The 16,871-nt window shown below is 50.2% G+C and overlaps 1 protein-coding gene across 1 annotated transcript in view; it reads right to left on the reverse strand.

The window, feature by feature from the left end:
* Positions 1-1,173: 1,173 nt before the first annotated feature.
* Positions 1,174-16,871, reverse strand: part of inppl1a (inositol polyphosphate phosphatase-like 1a) — a 234,805-nt gene continuing 219,107 nt past the window's right edge. Inside the window, exons 26-28 of the mRNA XM_072477475.1 lie at positions 8,949-9,726; positions 8,352-8,488; positions 1,174-5,027 (exon numbers count right to left, since the gene is read on the reverse strand). Of these exons, the coding sequence (XP_072333576.1) occupies positions 4,934-5,027; positions 8,352-8,488; positions 8,949-9,726 (1,009 nt within the window). The 3' untranslated portion in view covers positions 1,174-4,933. The remainder of the gene's footprint in view (positions 5,028-8,351; positions 8,489-8,948; positions 9,727-16,871) is intronic.

The following is a 16,871-nucleotide window of genomic DNA, read 5'->3' on the forward strand; positions in this document are numbered from 1 at the left end:
ACCTCTGCTGGGTATGTCCTGTATACCACTGTGCAGCCACCTCTGCTGGGTATGTCCTGTATACCAGTGCTGCCACCTGCTGGGTCTGTACTGTACCCCACTCTGCCACCTCTGCTGGGTCTGTCCTGTACCCCACTGTGCCGCCACCTCTGCTGGGTCTGTCCTGTACCCCACTGTGCCGCCACCTCTGCTGGGTCTGTCCTGTATACCACTGTGCCACCACCTCTGCTGGGTCTGTCCTGTATACCACTCTGCCACCTCTGCTGGGTCTGTCCTGTATACCACTGTGCTGCCACGTCTGCTGGGTCTGTCCTGTCAATGGGACAGGACATGCCCAGGAATTGTGATAGTGCCGTCCGGGACGTATGACGATGTCAGGTTGCAGCTTGACTAGTCTGTGAGACAGCTCTCCCAACTTTTGCACAATTCCCCAGATGTTAACAAGGTGGACTTTTCAGGTCAACAGGGCTGCATTTGCTGTTATTGTGGCCGATGCTTCGGTCGTTGCCAGATGATCCATCCGGTTTCATTACTTTTAGACATTTTGCGGTTTGATACCGCCTGAGTGGCTTGCTACTTGCTGGCTTTGAGGGAAGTTGAGAGTCAACCACATTGCTGTGGGTCTGGAGTCACATGTAGGCCAGACCGGGTCAGGCCAGATTTCCTTCCCTAAAGGACATTAGTGAATAAGGTGGGCTTTTACGACAATCGATTCATGGTCATTGTACTTTCCCTCACTTCCTAACTAAATTCAGATTCCACAATCTGGGCCGGTGGAATTAAAACCCGGGCCCCCTTGGTCTCTGGATTACTATTCCAGTGGCAATACCTCAACACCATCAGCTCCCCACTTTGAATATTCATCCAATTCCATGTTAAAAAGTTACTGATGAATCTACGTCCACCACCGTCAGTGACTACCTTATATTTGTGGACTCCGGTCTGGTCTCCCAGATAGGTGGAAATATTTTCCCGAAATCTACCCCATCAAAACCCCCTCCATATCGCGTCACCTCAACCGTCTCTTTTCCAAGGAAGAGAACCTCAGCCTGTTCCATTGAGCTACTATGATTTTCTGGATCATTAGCGGAACGCGGCTCTCCCTCAGTCCGGCATGAAACAAGAGGCCGATACAAAAACTAGCTCTGAGAAAGTGAATACAAACTCAATCTGTGATGTTAAAAAGAGCTTTAGTTTTCAATACTATTATACAGACATAATTAAGTCATTAAAAATACAAAACCTTACTAAACAAAAGGAACACACACAACACACACGCGCGCACACACAGAAGCACGTGTCCTTGTCACCTGATTTTGCTGTTCTTGCCAGGAATGTGCAAGTAAAACAGCAACTCAGTTTCTCACCAATGCACATCGCAGCAAGAGACAAGGCGCAGGAACGGAGCAAACAGGGAAGGCGATAAAAAAACTTGGCATAATGGCATTAAATATCACAGATTAAAGCAAATACACAAACTCCAAATTAGCCAGTTACAATACAGTAAAAGCAACAAAAAAAGATTAAACAAAGACTTGACACACAAGCTCTCGGCTTCTGGCAGTTCACACATTTTAATCCATAATTATTCGTTTTTTGTTCAAAACAAACACCTGGAGAAAAAACTTGGGGGCGGGGGGGGGGGGGGTGGGAAGCAACATTGAACTGGACTCAGCACCTCTGAATGAGGGAATGTCAAAACAGAATGAATGTCACTGTATTCTTGGCACCGGACAGTTTCAACAAGACAAAAGTGCAAATAGCTCAGTCCCTGCCCCTGATGTGTTCCACATTCCTACTACCTGTGTGTTTTTCTCACACAAAGGGTGTTGCCACTCTTTCCTCCTGACCCCAGAAAACACTGTTGGGAGCTAACAGGAGCCTTCAAGGCCGCGATCGATAAGAGGTTTGTTGGGGAAGGGAAGGGTTTCCAGGGATGTGAAACAATGGCGGGAAAATGGGAGTTGTAAATCAGCCGGGTTCTACCCAACTGTGGGAAGATACGAGGGTCTGAATGCCTGCTTCCTATTCCTAATCTAACTGTGGTCTGTCCAACCTTTCCAGGCTGCGAATTGAGAACTGTGCAGAAGCTGACCAGGCCACACAATGCTACCTTGGACAGAATTACCTCAAACCATCCAGGGCGAGAGATACACATTGTCAAAGAGAAGCCCGGGAACTAATTAATCTCCCTGAAAGGACTTCTGCAGAGTCCCTGTGTTGTGAAGAGGGGTTGAAACCACAGCCTCTTTCCAGGAACAATGAGATTTTCCTCATATAGGAGCTCCCAGTAGCTGCAAAGCATTTCTAACAACTCTGCATCGTCAACCATTCAGTACTAAAACACTGCATACCATGGAGGTGTTCGTAGAGGACATGGCAAATTATATTAAACAGCAAAAGTGGGTGTGGATTTTCCTTCAGTTCCTTTCTTTCTTAAATTGGGGTTGACATAGAACCCACATTCAGGTCACTTATGGCACTTTGGTTAATCTGGGAAGAGGAGAATGCGAGCTGTGGGAGACAAGAGAGAGGCAATGAGGGCTAGATAGTAAGGATAAAGGGGAAAGAAATAAAAACTTACATTTCTTTAGCGCCTTCATGACTTCCGTGTCTCGAGGTGCTCGACAACCATTGAAGTACCAAGAAATGCATTCACTGTTGCAATGTAAGAAGCAGGGCACACAGATTGACTGCTGTAATCAGGAAAGCTGATCGCGAGTCAGAGTGTCTTAGATGTTGGTTATGGGAGAAATATTGGCCAGGACACACGGGAGAACTCCACTGCTCTTCCTCCAATACTGCCAGGAGATCCTGTACATCTATTCGACAGGGCTTAACACCTCATGCAAAAAGGCAGCACTTCTGGGCCGGGGGGGGCGGTCAGTCTACACAGTGCACTGAGGTCCCTGCGATCAGGCTGGAACCGATGAACTTCAGGTTCAGAGGTGAGAGTGGACTTCCCACTCAGCCAAGTTTGGGGGGGGTGGGTTTGATTGAGTGACGCTGGTATAGAATCTAGACAGGACACCATTAACTCCCAGCAAGCAAAAATAACCAGAGATTGTGCAACAGAGCCAGCTGTTCCAGATTTCAGTTGTATCCAGTAAATGCGAATTAATCAAGATATTTCGCACAACAAGGAAACAAACTTGTGGGAATCCTCACCCGTTCTGCTTTCCAGGAACAACTTTCCCTTCATCCTGCTGCTGTTACAGCTAACACCGCAGACTGGTGCTCAGCCTGGCAGAGTGCAGAGAGGTTTGCTGAACGGCCAAACCAGTGACGTGACCGAGTTCCAGACTCCTGCCGCGCTTTGCTTTTCTGCACAAACTGCAGTGGGAATCCGGCATTCTTAGATCAGTAAACTGAAAATGTTGCCTGATCCAGAATGATAGGAACCGCACAGGCCTGGGAGACCCAATCTGGGTGATGGAGGTTCCTGGGAGCAGCCAAAACTGGGGCTGACTGACCTTGAAATAACGAAGGGGGGGGGGGGGGGGGGGGGTCATTTCTCATGTTGTGGCTTGGGAGATTCATGTCAAATTTACATTGCAGGTGCAAATCCAACACCATAGAGAACAATCAAACTCATTTCACCGTGGCAACTTCTGAATTGCGTCCAGTCCCACCAGGTGACTCGGTGTGTCTGACCCAGATTATTTTATCCACACGAGGGCTTCGGGTAGAGGAGAGGGAGCTCCGATAAACAGGTAGAAACACAGTGTGACTGAGCCAACTCCCATTTCCATTCGCTCATAGGCAGCCACTGTATAAAGGGTGTATGTGACCACTTGCAGGGTCAGCTACAGGCCGTGAGCAGGTTCAGGCCTTTCCTCACTCCCTCTCTCAGCAGGATGACCAGGACGTGAGGACGAGGAAAAAAAAAAAGCTGAAGAAATGCAGAACATTTCCTGACTTCCTTCTGCCTCTGGCAGGGTGAAGCTGATTGTCATCCATCCCAGTCCTCACTGTGCTGTCAAGAGAATTAAACATTTCCTTTATTGGTGAAAGGGGGGGGGGGGGGGAAACAGATATCTCAGCACATTCTAAACTCAATTTCTCACCCATCTGGTCTCTCTTTCTTTCACCCTCCCGCCCCCACCCTGCCCCATAACAGATCACCCACAACGCCCCCAACCCTCCCACACCCCGGGGCCTACTGACCACAATCCAAACAAAGCGGTCCCATTACGATAAACACGAGATTCAGGCCCTGAACGTCTGCAATATTCAGACTGAGTTCCGCACTCTCGCGACCTGCCCTTCTTTCCTACATTCTGGTTCAGCACACAGGTGCACAAGTTCTATCGATGAACGTCTCGATGTCCCAGCATCAAGCTGGAATGATTGCCTCCCCCGCGCTACAGGAAGTCAAAGGCAATTGCTGGACGCCCAGATGACGACATCATCGCCCCTCTTCTCTTGGGCAGACAGACCCAATGACAGGCTGTACTTCAAGCGGCAGCAGACTGCGCACTGTTCCTGGAGCTATCACTGCCCACCTCTCGTCTACAAGCTACAGGAGTCACATTAAGATGACCCGTGGTTTTCGAGGGATTGGCTTCATTTGATTGCTTTTCTGTGACCCGGCAGAGAACATGATGGAGATGGATTTGACTTAATGTTTTCATACAAAATAAAACAAAATGCACTGAATACCCCTGCGCTAATTGCAAGGGCGAAGGCACCCATTGGTGCGAAGGGAGGAGTGGATAAACAGGAGAGAGAGGAAGAAATGGCAGGTTCTGTACTCCACAGTATGGTTAGTCCTACAATCAGTGCTCGGAGCAGTAAATGCCCTCCTCATTCGGACAGGTCAGTTTATGTTTTTCCTTTTTAATATTGCATCTGGAGTTTCAGAGCTACTGTTTATGAAGTGAAAAAAAGTCTTCCTAAGGCACTTAAAAAAACAACACAAAGCCCCAGTTGGTTATTTTCCAAGTTGCTGCAAACTTGCCAGCAGAATGTTCTGATGACTGGAATCTGTAACTCCAGCTTCTTCCAGGTCATCCTTTGTTATGTCGCTGTCGATGGACCAAAAAAGAAAACGGGACAAGAGTCAGTTGGAGGCGCAGCAAGTAATTAAGAAACGAATAGAACAGTTTAATGCGATGGAAATTAATAATAATCTTTAGTATTGTCGCAGGTAGGCTTACATTAACACTGCAATGAAGTTACTGTGAAAAGCCCCTAGTCACCACACTCCGGCGCCTGTTCGGGTACACGGAGGAAGAATTCAGAATGTCCAATTCACCCAACAGCATGTCTTTTGGGACTTGTGGGAGGAAACCGGAGCACCCGGAGGAAACCCACGCAGACACGGGCAGAACGTGCAGACTCCGCACAGACTGTGACCCAAGCCGGGCATCGAACCTGGGACCCTGGCGCTGTGAAGCAACTGTGCTAACCAGCGTGCTGCCATGAGTAGGGCGGTTACGCTTCATTAACACAAAGCACTACTGAGGCCACATTTGGAGTACGGAGTATGGTCTCCGTGTTTAAGGGAAGATGTAAATGCATTGGAAGCAGTTCAGAGGAGGTTCATTGGTCGAGTACCAGGAATGGGCGAGTTATAAGGAAAGGTTGGACAGGTCAGACTTGTATTCACTGGAGTTTAGAATAGTAAGAAGTGACTTGATGGAAACCTTTAGGATCCTGAGGGGTCTTGACAGGGTGAATGTGAAGAGGATGTTTCTTGTGGGAGAGTAGGGGTGACTGGGGTCACTCATTTAAGGCAGAGAGGAGAATTTATTTTCTCGGAGGGTGGTGAGTCTCTGAAACTCTTCCGTCAGAAGGCAGTGGGAGCAGAGACTTTGAATGTTTTTTAAAGCAGAGCGATATAGATTCTTGATTAACAAGGGGGTGAAAGGTTATTGGGGGCGGGCAGGAATGTGGGGTTGAGGTTACAGTCAGATCGGCCATGATCCTTATTGAATGGCGGAGCAGCCTTGAGGGGCTGAGGAGGGAGAGGGAAAGGAAGATGCAATAGGCCAGTCAACCTAACTTTTATCATTAGGAAAATGCTAGAATCCATTTTTAAGGAGGCAGGGCATTTAAAAAAAATCATGATAAAATCGGGCAGAGTCAACATGGCTTTGTGAAAGGGTACTTGTGTTTGACTAACTTAAGAGCTCTTTGAGAATGTAACAAGCAGAATGGATAACAGGGAACCAGTAGATGTGTATTTGGATTTCCAAAAGACATTCAATACAAAAGTAAAATACTGTGGACACTGGAAATTTGGGGGAAAAAACAGAAAGAGCTGGAAAAAACTCAGCAGATCTGGCAGCATTTGTGGAGAGGAAAACAGAGTTAAGGTTGTGGGTCCAACATGATTTCTTCAGAACACTTCAGCCATTACTAAACAAGAGCTCATGATGTTAGGGGTGATACATCATGGATACAGGATTGGTTAACGAACAGGAAACAGAGTCAGGATAAATGAGTCATTTTCCGGATGGTAAACTGTAACTAACTGCAGTACCACAGGGATCATGTGGGGGAGGGGAACTCAACTATTTACAATCTATATTAATATCCTGGATGAAGGAACAACTGCAAACTTGGTTACAATACAAAGATAGGTAGAATGCAAATTATGAGGAAGACACAAAGTGTCTGCAAAGGGGTGGCATGGTGGTTAGCACTGCTGCCTCACAGCTCCAGGGACCGGGGTTCAATTCCAGCCTTGGGTGACTGTGTGGAGTTTGCACTCTTTCCCCCGTGTCTGTGTGAGTTCCCTCCCCCAATCCAAAGATGTGCAGGTGAGGTGGAATGGCCGTGCTAACTTGCCGCTTAGTGTCCAGGGATTTGCAGGTTAGATGGGGTTACAGGGGTAGGCTGGGGGAGTGGGCCTGGGTAGGGTGCTCTTTCGGAGGGTCGGTGCAGACTCGATGGGCCGAATGGCCTCATTCTGCATAGTAGGGATTCTATGAATATAATAAATGGGTGAGTCAATGATTAAAAAGTTGCCAAATGGAACTTAATGCAGGAAAATGACAGATTGTCCATTCTGGCAAGAAGAATAGGAAATCAGATTATTTAATGGAGAGACTGCAGAATGCTATGGTACAGAGAGATCAGAGTGTCCTCGTACATGAATCATCAGCATTTAGATACAGCGAGTCATTAATGCAAACAGAATGTTGGGTCTTTATTGTAAAGGCGATGGAGAATAATAGTAGGGAGTCTTGTTACAACAGCACTGGTAAGCCTGCACCAAGACTGCGGTTACAGTCTTGATCTCCTTACTTGATGCGCATACTTTCATTAGAGGTAGTCAGAAACAATTCACTAGGCTGATCCCTGGGATGAAGGGGGCGCCTCATGAGGGAAGCTTGAGAAAGTTGAACCTATACCCATTAGAGTTTAGAAGAATGAGGGGTGATCTTATTGAAACATACAAGGTTCTGAGGGGGCCTGTCACGGTGGGTGCTGAGATGATGCTTCCCCTTATGGGTGATTCTGGAACTAAGGGGCACAGTTTAAAAACTCTCCCATTTAAGATGGAGCCGGTTAGTCTTTGGAATTCCCTTCCCTAGACAGCAGTGGAGGCTGGGTCATGGAATATGTTCAAGGGCGAGTTACGCGGGTGTTTAGGAAGTGGAGGATTTATGGGGTACAGGCATTACGGGCAGCACGGTAGCATGGTGGTTAGCACAATTGTTTCACAACTCCAGGGCCCCAGGTTCGATTCCCGGCTTGGGTCACTGTGCGCAGTCTGCACGTTCTCCCCGTGTCTGCGTGGGTTTCCTCCGGGTGCTCCGGTTTCCTCCCAGTCCAAAGATGTGCAGGTTAGGTGGATTGGCCATACTAAATTGCCTTATCGTCCAAAATTGCCCTTAGTGTTGGGTGGGGTTACTGGGTTATGGGGATAGGGTGGAGGTGTGGGCTTGGGTAGGGTGCTCTTTCCAAGAGCCGATGCAGACTCGATGGGCCGAATGACAGCCTCATGAACTGTAACGACTATGATTCTATGAATAAGATCAGGCAGGATCTGAACAGGCTCGAGGGGCCTAGTGGCCCACTCCTGCTCCTATTTCTTATATTCAGATTGTTAATGAGCTGGGGGTGTGGCCAGGGAGAGGTGGTGGTAATGAAGGGACAGTGAACACTGAAGCAAAGTGGAGCTGTTTACTTTCCCTCACCTATATCCCTGTGGACTGTCCTCGACAAGGTGGGAAGGGGGAAGGCACATAATCGCTGATAACCCCAAAGATCTGCTGGCGCAAATAAATAGAATTGAACAGTGCTGTTCTGATCGGCATATGCAGCTGAATGTTGTGCGAAAAAGGATTTGTTTGGATATGTATAAGGATTCCTGTCCCCAGCATTGCACAGATACCTACCTGAGAAACTCCAAATCATCCCAGCCGTTATGGACCAGCCCGCCTTCATACCTGTCCAAGCCCAGGCGACGCAACCAGTTTCCTACACTGGAGTCATAAGACAGGCTGGAGCTGGTGCTGTTTGCTTGGCACGAAGCCTATAGGGAGGAAAGAGACAAGGTTACCGACACCATGAAATGGCGAAGCTCCCTTCCCGGTGATCTCAGCCGAAGGGCTGCCACTATCTTCTCTGTAATAAATCTCACAGCACGAGCATGGTAGACAGCGGTGAACGGCCTTCTCACTTTCCTACAAAGGTCTAAACACACATGAAACAAATGGACCCAAGTGGATTTGGGATACAAATCAGCCATGATCTAACAGCAGAAATGGCTTTGCGGGTCAAATGGCCACTTATGATTTTAGAATCGGGGCTAAACATGCAGGTTCTTTATATCTGGGTATCTTGGAGAATCTGCGTACTTGGAACCAATTATCGCCCACATCCCTTGATTGACTCATTTGCATACTCTGAAGGTATCACTCAAGGTTTAAAAAGACACTGACTGTTATTGCGATTCTGGCACCAGAAAGCCCCAACGCTCCCCTAACGCTTACCTCTTCGGCCATGTCCTCTTCGATACTCTCCTTTATAGAGCGTGAGGGGAAGTTGGTGGGCCTGCTGTAGTCTGGCAGCAGCCCTCGGGGAGGCTGGCCTTTCACCGGCAGTGGAGGGTTCCTCTGCAGGGGCTCGGTCCTGCCTGCCTGGTAGTCCACCTCGCTGAGACTCTTGGCCATCTGGAGGGCGGAGTAAGACCGGTCGTCGACGATGCCTTGGTACGAAGTGCTGCATTGATCAGCCAGGAATGGGCTGGCCAAGTGAGGTGCGCCGGAGACCAGCTGCGGCTTGGGATGGGCTTTTGGTGGAAGTGAGGCCTTGCCTTCCGGAGGGTCCGAGGGAGTCCGCTGTTTGGCACCAAGGTTCCTCAAGTCGGGCTCGTCCATGGCCGGCCCAGCTTTGAGTCGCTGGAGCTCCTTTGAGGAGGCGTAGAAAGGATTATCGATCATATCCATGTCCACCGCCTTGGGGAGAGGAGGAGGGGGGTAGTCAGGTGGCGGCCGGTTAAGGGTCAAACCTTCATCATCCGAAAGCGACCCCTCCTCACTTGCCAATGGAAGGCGCCCCGAATGATGGTGTTTCCTGTCATGTAGGCCAAGTGTTGCCTGGCCTTTGTTTTTCTGCATTGTCTTGGGAAATGCAGAGGCCTGGTGATCTGGTGACAGGAGTGCTGCGTGCTGATGTGGGACACCCTCCAGGATATAGTAAGCCGGGTTGTTGAAGCTGTTCTTGGTACATAGAGCATCTGCATCGGAGTAAATCTCTTGTTGCTTTGACCTGAGAAAAACACACGCAAGATTGGCTGTACCAGTCAACATATAAAGGAAAAATAATATTTCAATTTAAAATATCCACTGATTCTCATTGGTGTACAGGAATCAGTAGGTACTGGCCTGCTCCCATTACCTCCTCAGTGTATCAGTCAGGGCTCAGTGGCAGCACAGAGTCAGAAAGTTGTGGATTCAAACACCACTCCAGAAACTGTGTGCTCCTAGGGTGGTACATAAGTAATGTCTTTCAAATGATAGAGTAATTCAAGGTTCCACTTGTCATGATATACATCAGCATATCATGGTGCAATCACACACACACTGATGGACATACAGCAGAACCAACCAGCATACACAACATCGCAGCCAATCACCAGTGAGAGCACACGCACTATAAAGACAGGGGACACCAGAGTTCCCGCTCATTCTAGCAGCAGCCAGCTCAGAGCACAGAGCTCACAGCCTGCATCACAGACATTCATCATGTGCCGAGTGCCTCACCTAGATAGTGATAGGACAGGGTCCACAGATAAGCTGGTAATGCACGTACCCAAGCTGACAGTATGTTATTACAGTTGAGTTGTTAATAAAATAGTTACACCATCTCCAGCTATGTTGACCTGTTTGTAGACCAGAACACCCAACATGGTTTCAGGAGTGGACGCATACTAGCCCGTGAGACCTACCTGCAACTTATCAGCAATCCGCCATCCTGTAGCATGGAGAACATCAGCCCGCCGCCGCCGCTACGCATCGCTGGCAATCTCGGGGTGAATTGGAAGCTTTTTAAACAGCGCTTCCAGCTCTTCCTCGAGGCCACAGACAGGGAGAATGCATCGGACACCAGGAAGATTGCCCTTCTTCTCTCCACGGCAGGGCAACACGCCATCCACATCTTTAACTCCCTTACATTCGCGGATGGTGAGGACAAAACCAAATACAAGACGGTGCTCCTAAAATTTGATGAACACTTCAGTGTTGAAGTCAATGAAAGCTTCGAAAGGTACCTGTTCCTGCAGCGCCTGCAGGGTAAGGACGAACCTTTCCAGTCTTATTTAACGCACCTCCGCATCCTCGCGCAGTCCTGCGGCTATGGGCCCACCTCTGACTCCATGATACGCGACCAGATAGTTTTCGGGGTCATGTCGGACACCCTGCGCCAGCAGCTCCTTAAAATCAAGCAACTCACCCAGGTGACAGCCATCGAGACCTGCGTCCTGCATGGGAACGCCACCAGCCGGTACTCACGCATCCAGGCGGCTGAAATGGCGCGGCAGGGGCCCCACGAGGCGGAGCGGGTCCAGACGATAGAGTATCTCCCGGCCCGCGGCCAGAGGAGGGCGGCCGTTTCGCGCGCTTTCCAAGGCCTCCCGCGCTTGTACGCGCCAAAAGAGGGGACGTTGACGCGGAGGAACGTGATGCGCAGGCGCGCACTACGCAAAACCGCACCGCGCATGCGCGGTGGCGCAACGAACGCACTGACGTCATGACCTGCGGCAACTGTGGCTTCGCCCATTTAAAGCGACAATGTCCGGCCAAAGCGCGACAATGCCTACGCTGTGGCAGGCTTGGCCACTATGCTGCCTGCTGTCGAGCACCTCAGCCTGCCAACTCGCAACAGTTTAACCAGCCTCGCAGAAATGTTCGGGCAATTCTACCCACGTTTACCGAGTCCAATCCTGACATCATACAGACCAGTGACACGGAGGACAGGGAGCCTTTCCGCATTGCAGTCATCAACAAGAATAAGCTGTCCCGAGTCGAACGCACCAGCCGCTGTCGGTGGACAGCATTGATCCGGACGAGTGGTGTGCCACCCTGACGGTCAACCGATCCCAGATCACATTCGCCTGGACACGGGTGCTTCCGCAAATCTCCTCGCATGGTCAGCACTTCAAATCCTGAGGGTCAAGCCAGCAATTCTTCCATCCATCTGTCAACGATCGACCATAATAGCAACGTCATCCCCGCCACGGGGTCGTGCCAACTCGAAGTGACGCACAATTCGCGCAAAGCCTTCATACCCTTCGAGATCGTGGGCTCTTCAAAGGACTCTCTGCTAGGCGCACAGGCGTGCAAACTCCTCCACCTCGTTCAGCGAGTACACTCTCTCTCTCTCCAGAAGGCACATCTGACTTCCAAGATGCGGAATTCAGGGCGCAACTAAACTCAATCCTCTCTCACAACCAGGATGCTTTTGAGGGCATGGGTACACTGACCTACACATACAAAATCCTGCTCAAACAGGATGCCACCCCGGTAGTTCATGCACCTCGCTCCCAGCGCCCCTCAAGGACCGCCTCGCGCAGCAGCTGCAGGACCTTCAGGACCAAGGAGTGCTTTCCCGGGTGACAGAGCCAACTGCATGGGTCAGCTCCATGGTGTGTGTCAAGAAGCCTTCCGGTGAGCTCCGGATCTGTATTGACCCAAAAGACTTAAATCGCAATATAATGAGGGAACATTACCCGATACCCAAACGTGAGGAGATCACGTGCGAGATGGCTCGGGCAAAAATATTCACCAAGCTTGATGCCTCAAAGGGCTTCTGGCAGATTCAATTGGATCAGTCCAGCAGGAAGTTGTGTACCTTCAACACTCCATTTGGCAGATACTGCTACAATAGGATGCCATTTGGAATCATATCCCTCTGAAGTTTTCCATCGCATCATGGAACAGATGATGGAGGGCACCGAAGGCGTGCGCGTCTATGTGGACAATATCATTATTTGGTCTACCACACCGCAGGAGCATATCAGTCGCCTCCAACGCGTCTTTCAACGGATACGGGACCAGGGCCTGCGCCTTAACAGAACCAAATGTTCTTTTCGCCAAACCGAGCTCAAGTTCTTGGGGGACCACATCTCCAGGTTGGGTGTGCGGCCGGATGCCGACAAGGTGGCAGCCATCACGGCCATGCAGAAGCCCACAGACAAGAAGGCGGTGCTACGCTTCCTAGGAATGGTCAACTTCCTGGGAAAATTCATCCCTAACCTCGCTTCCCACACCACAGCTCTCCGGCACCTTGTCAGGAAGACAACTGAATACCAGCGTGAATGGGAGGAGCTCAAGGTCAAGCTCACCACCGCCCCGGTACTGGCGTTCTTCGATCCTGCAAGGGAGACGAAGATCTCGACTGACGCCAGCCAATCCGGCATTGGGGCGGTCCTCCTGCAACGAGATGACGCCTCATCATGGGCCCCTGTCGCCTAAGCGTCACGTGCCATGACCCCCCCCAGAGCAGCGCTATGTGCAAATTGAGAAGGAGTGCCTAGGCCTGTTGACTGGCGTTGACAAGTTCCACGACTATGTGTATGGCCTTCCCCAGTTCACTGTGGAGACCGACCATCGCCCACTGGTTGGCATCATCCAAAAGGACCTTAATAACATGACCCCTCGCGTCCAGCGCATTCTGCTCAAATTCCGGAGGTACGACTTCCAACTTGTATACACCCCGGGTAAGGACCTGATCATAGCAGACACTCAGTTCAGGGCAATCAACACTCCGTCCGACCCAGAGGGGTTAGTTGGCCAAGTCGACGCACATGTAGCCTTCACTTCTGCCAATCAGCCGGCCACTGACGAACGCCTTGCCCACATTCGCCGTGGGGCTGACCCCCTTCTACAACGTGTAATGCGCCACATGACGGACGGGTGGCTCAAGGGACAATGCCCACAGTTTTACAAAATTCGGGCCAACTTGGCAGTCGTGGATGGTGTCCTCCTGAAGCTGGACCGCATTGTGATCCCACACAGCATGCACCGGCTTGTTTTAGAACAGCTGCACGAAGGCCATCTCGGCGTTGGGATGTGCCGACGGAGGGTCCGAGAGGCTGTATACTGGCTGGGAATAAATGAGGACATTGCCAACACTGTGCTCAATTGCCCCACCTGTCAGCAGTTCCAGCCAGCACAACGACGCGAGACCCTTCAGCCCCATGAGTTGGTCACGTCTCCCTGGTCAAAAGTGGGCGTGGATCTGTTCCATGCGCTCGGCAGGGACTACATCATCATCATTGACTACTTTTACAGCTATCCTGAGGTCATACGCCTGCACGACACCATGTCATCGGCTGTTATCCGGGCCTGTAAGGAGACCTTTGCTCGCCACGGCATTCCGCTCATCGTGATGTCAGACAATGGCCCCTGCTTCGCGAGTCAGGAATGGTCTTCCTTCGCTAGTGCATACAACTTTGCACACGTGACGTCCAGTCCCCTGCACCGTCAGTCAAATGGGAAAGCAGAGAAGGGCGTCCACATTGTAAAAAGGCTCCTCTGCAAGGCTGCTGATGCAGGATCTGACTTCTGCCTCACCTTGCTGGCCTATCGCTCGGCCCCACTGTCCACGGGCCTATCGCCGGCCCAACTGCTTATAGGTCGCACCCTCAGGACCATTGTGCTGTCCATTCACGTCCCAGACCTCGACCATGCTCCGGTACTTCGGCGGATGCAACAAGAGCGTGAGCAACACAAGGCAGTTCATGATGCTCGGGCGACTGATCTTCCTGCCCTGGTGCCTGGAGATCATGTCCGCATACATCTTCCGGAGGGTGGCTGGTCGGCAACTGCTGAGGTTCTTAGAAAGGTGGCTCCCCGCTCGTTTCTGGTTTGTTTGCCTGATGGCTCCATTCGCCTCCGCAATCGGCGTGCCCTTCGTCTGGTTCCACGCTCGCTACGAAATTCTGCACCGGTGCCATGCCCTCCTGTTGTTCCTGACATGGACTTTGTTGAGCTTCCGGATACCCTGCCTCCTCCTCACTCGACCGTGGCCCGGCCCATTCCTCAGCCGGTGGATCCTGAACCACCCTTGAGGCGGTCAAACCAAATTCGTCGCCCACCCCAAAGACTTGATTTATAAACCTTGCACTATTGGACTCACTGACTTGTACTGCCGTACTGTTTAAGAGTTTATCATCGTTTGTTAATAGCATTTGTTTCGTTCTTGGTGTAACATAGTTTTCCTCTGCACCTGGCACCTTCCCGTGTATATCGCACAGCCACATGTACATATTGATGTAAATAATGCACACACATGATCAGGCACACTCACTACACTTTATTCATTCTCATGTAGGCACATATTCTTTTCAAAAAGGGGGGGGATGTCATGACATACATCAGCATATCATGGTGCAATCACACACACACTGACGGACATACAGCAGAACCAACCAGCATACACAACATCGCAGCCAATCACCAGTGAGAGCACACGCACTATAAAGACAGGGGACACCAGAGTTCCCGCTCATTCTAGCAGCAGCCAGCTCAGAGCACAGAGCTCACAGCCTGCCTCTCAGACATTCACCATGTGCTGAGTGCCTCACCTAGATAGTGATAGGACAGGGTCCACAGATAAGCTGGTAATGCACGTACCCAAGCTGACAGTATGTTATTACAGTTGAGTTGTTAATAAAATAGCGATACACCATTTCCAGCAGTGTTGACCTGTTTGTAGACCAGAACACCCAACACGACACCACTCTCTCAGGCGTATGTTAAATATCCTAAGGCACCATTTTTAAGAGAAAGGGAGTTCTCACTGTGTCCTGGTTTTTTTTTGGGGGGGGGGGGGGCACTATTTATTCCTCAACCAACATCCCCAGAACAGACCCGTTCATGGTCTGATTACTGTTTGAAAGGGCTTGTGCACGTGAATTAGCAGCTGCGGTTCCTAAACTAAGGCAGGCGCAAGAGCAAAGAGAGCTCTTCTCTGACACTGAGAAATTAAGCTGACAGATGGTCTGAAAAATCAAGTCACATCTTTCAAGGAAGAGCTGCTGCTCACGTTTGGTCAAGGCAACTCTAGATGGGCAATGAATGCGATCTAGGTTTTCTGGTGTCGGATGACAAACTGAGGGAATACATAATAGCTTGGGGAGACACGTGGCAGCAATTGAAGTTGAAGCAAGGGTCAGGTACCAGCTGAGAAACTGCGACAAGGTGATTCAAATTAAATTACAAATAGAGAACACTATCCCCAGTCAGCACGGTGATTGGGTAATTGCTTCATCATTTATTCCTGGATACCACACTGTTGGAAAGTTTTTGACTCATTCATGAGACGTGGGTGTGGCTGTATAGGCTAACCATCTGTTGCCCATCCCGAATTGCCCTAGAGGAGGTGTTGGCTGCAGTCCATGTGGTGTAGGTACACCCACTGTGCTGTTAGGGAGGGAGTTCCAAGATTTTGACCCAGTGACAGTGAAGGAACGGCGATGTATTTCCAAATCAGGATGGTGTGTGGCTTGGAGAGGAACTTGCAAGTGATGGCATTCCCATGACTGTCCTTGTCCTTTTGGGTGGTGGAGGTCACAGGTTTGGAAGGTGTTGTCAAAGGGGTCTTGGCATGTTACTTGCAGCGCATCTTGTAGTTGGCAAACACTGCTGCCACTGTGTTTTTGGTGGAGGGAGTGACTGTTCATGGGGTGCCAAGCAAATGGGTTGCTTTACCACAGATGGTATTGAGCTTCGAACGTATTTGACGTTGCACTCATTCAAGCAAGTGGAAAGTACTCCATCACACTTCTGATTTGTCCGCTCCCAGTAGGTGGTGGTGGTGGGGGGTGTCGGTCAGGAGGTGAGTTACTCCACCTGGAGTGGTGGATGACACCACCTAGTGGGTCGGATTTCAAACAATGACGAGACAGAGTATAGGAATGAGATAATCTGGTGAACTGGTGCGGTGACAATAATCTCTCCCTCAATGTCAACAAAAAAAGGAGATTGTCATCGACTTCAGGAAGCGTAGCGGAGGACATGACCCTGTCTACATCAATGGGAACGAAGTAGAAAGGGTCGAGAGCTTCAAGTTTTTAGGTGTACAGATCACCAACAGCCTGTCCTGGTCCCCCCATGCCGACATATAGTTAAGAAAGCCCACCAACGACTCTACTTTCTCAGAAGGCGAAGGAAATTTGGCATGTCAGCTACGACCTTCACCAACTTCTACAGATGCACCATCGAAAGCATTCTTTCTGGTTGTATCACAGCTTGGTATGGAGCCTGCTCTGCCCAAGACCGCAGGAAACTACAAAAGGTTGTGAATGTAGCCCAGTCCATCACGCAAACCAGCCTCCCATCCATTGACTCGGTCTATAATTCCCGCTGCCTCAGAAAGGCAGCCAGCCTAATTAAGGACCCCACGCACCCCGG

The sequence above is a fragment of the Scyliorhinus torazame genome, chromosome 15 (assembly GCF_047496885.1).
Source record: "Scyliorhinus torazame isolate Kashiwa2021f chromosome 15, sScyTor2.1, whole genome shotgun sequence".
NCBI classification, from domain to species: domain Eukaryota; kingdom Metazoa; phylum Chordata; class Chondrichthyes; order Carcharhiniformes; family Scyliorhinidae; genus Scyliorhinus; species Scyliorhinus torazame.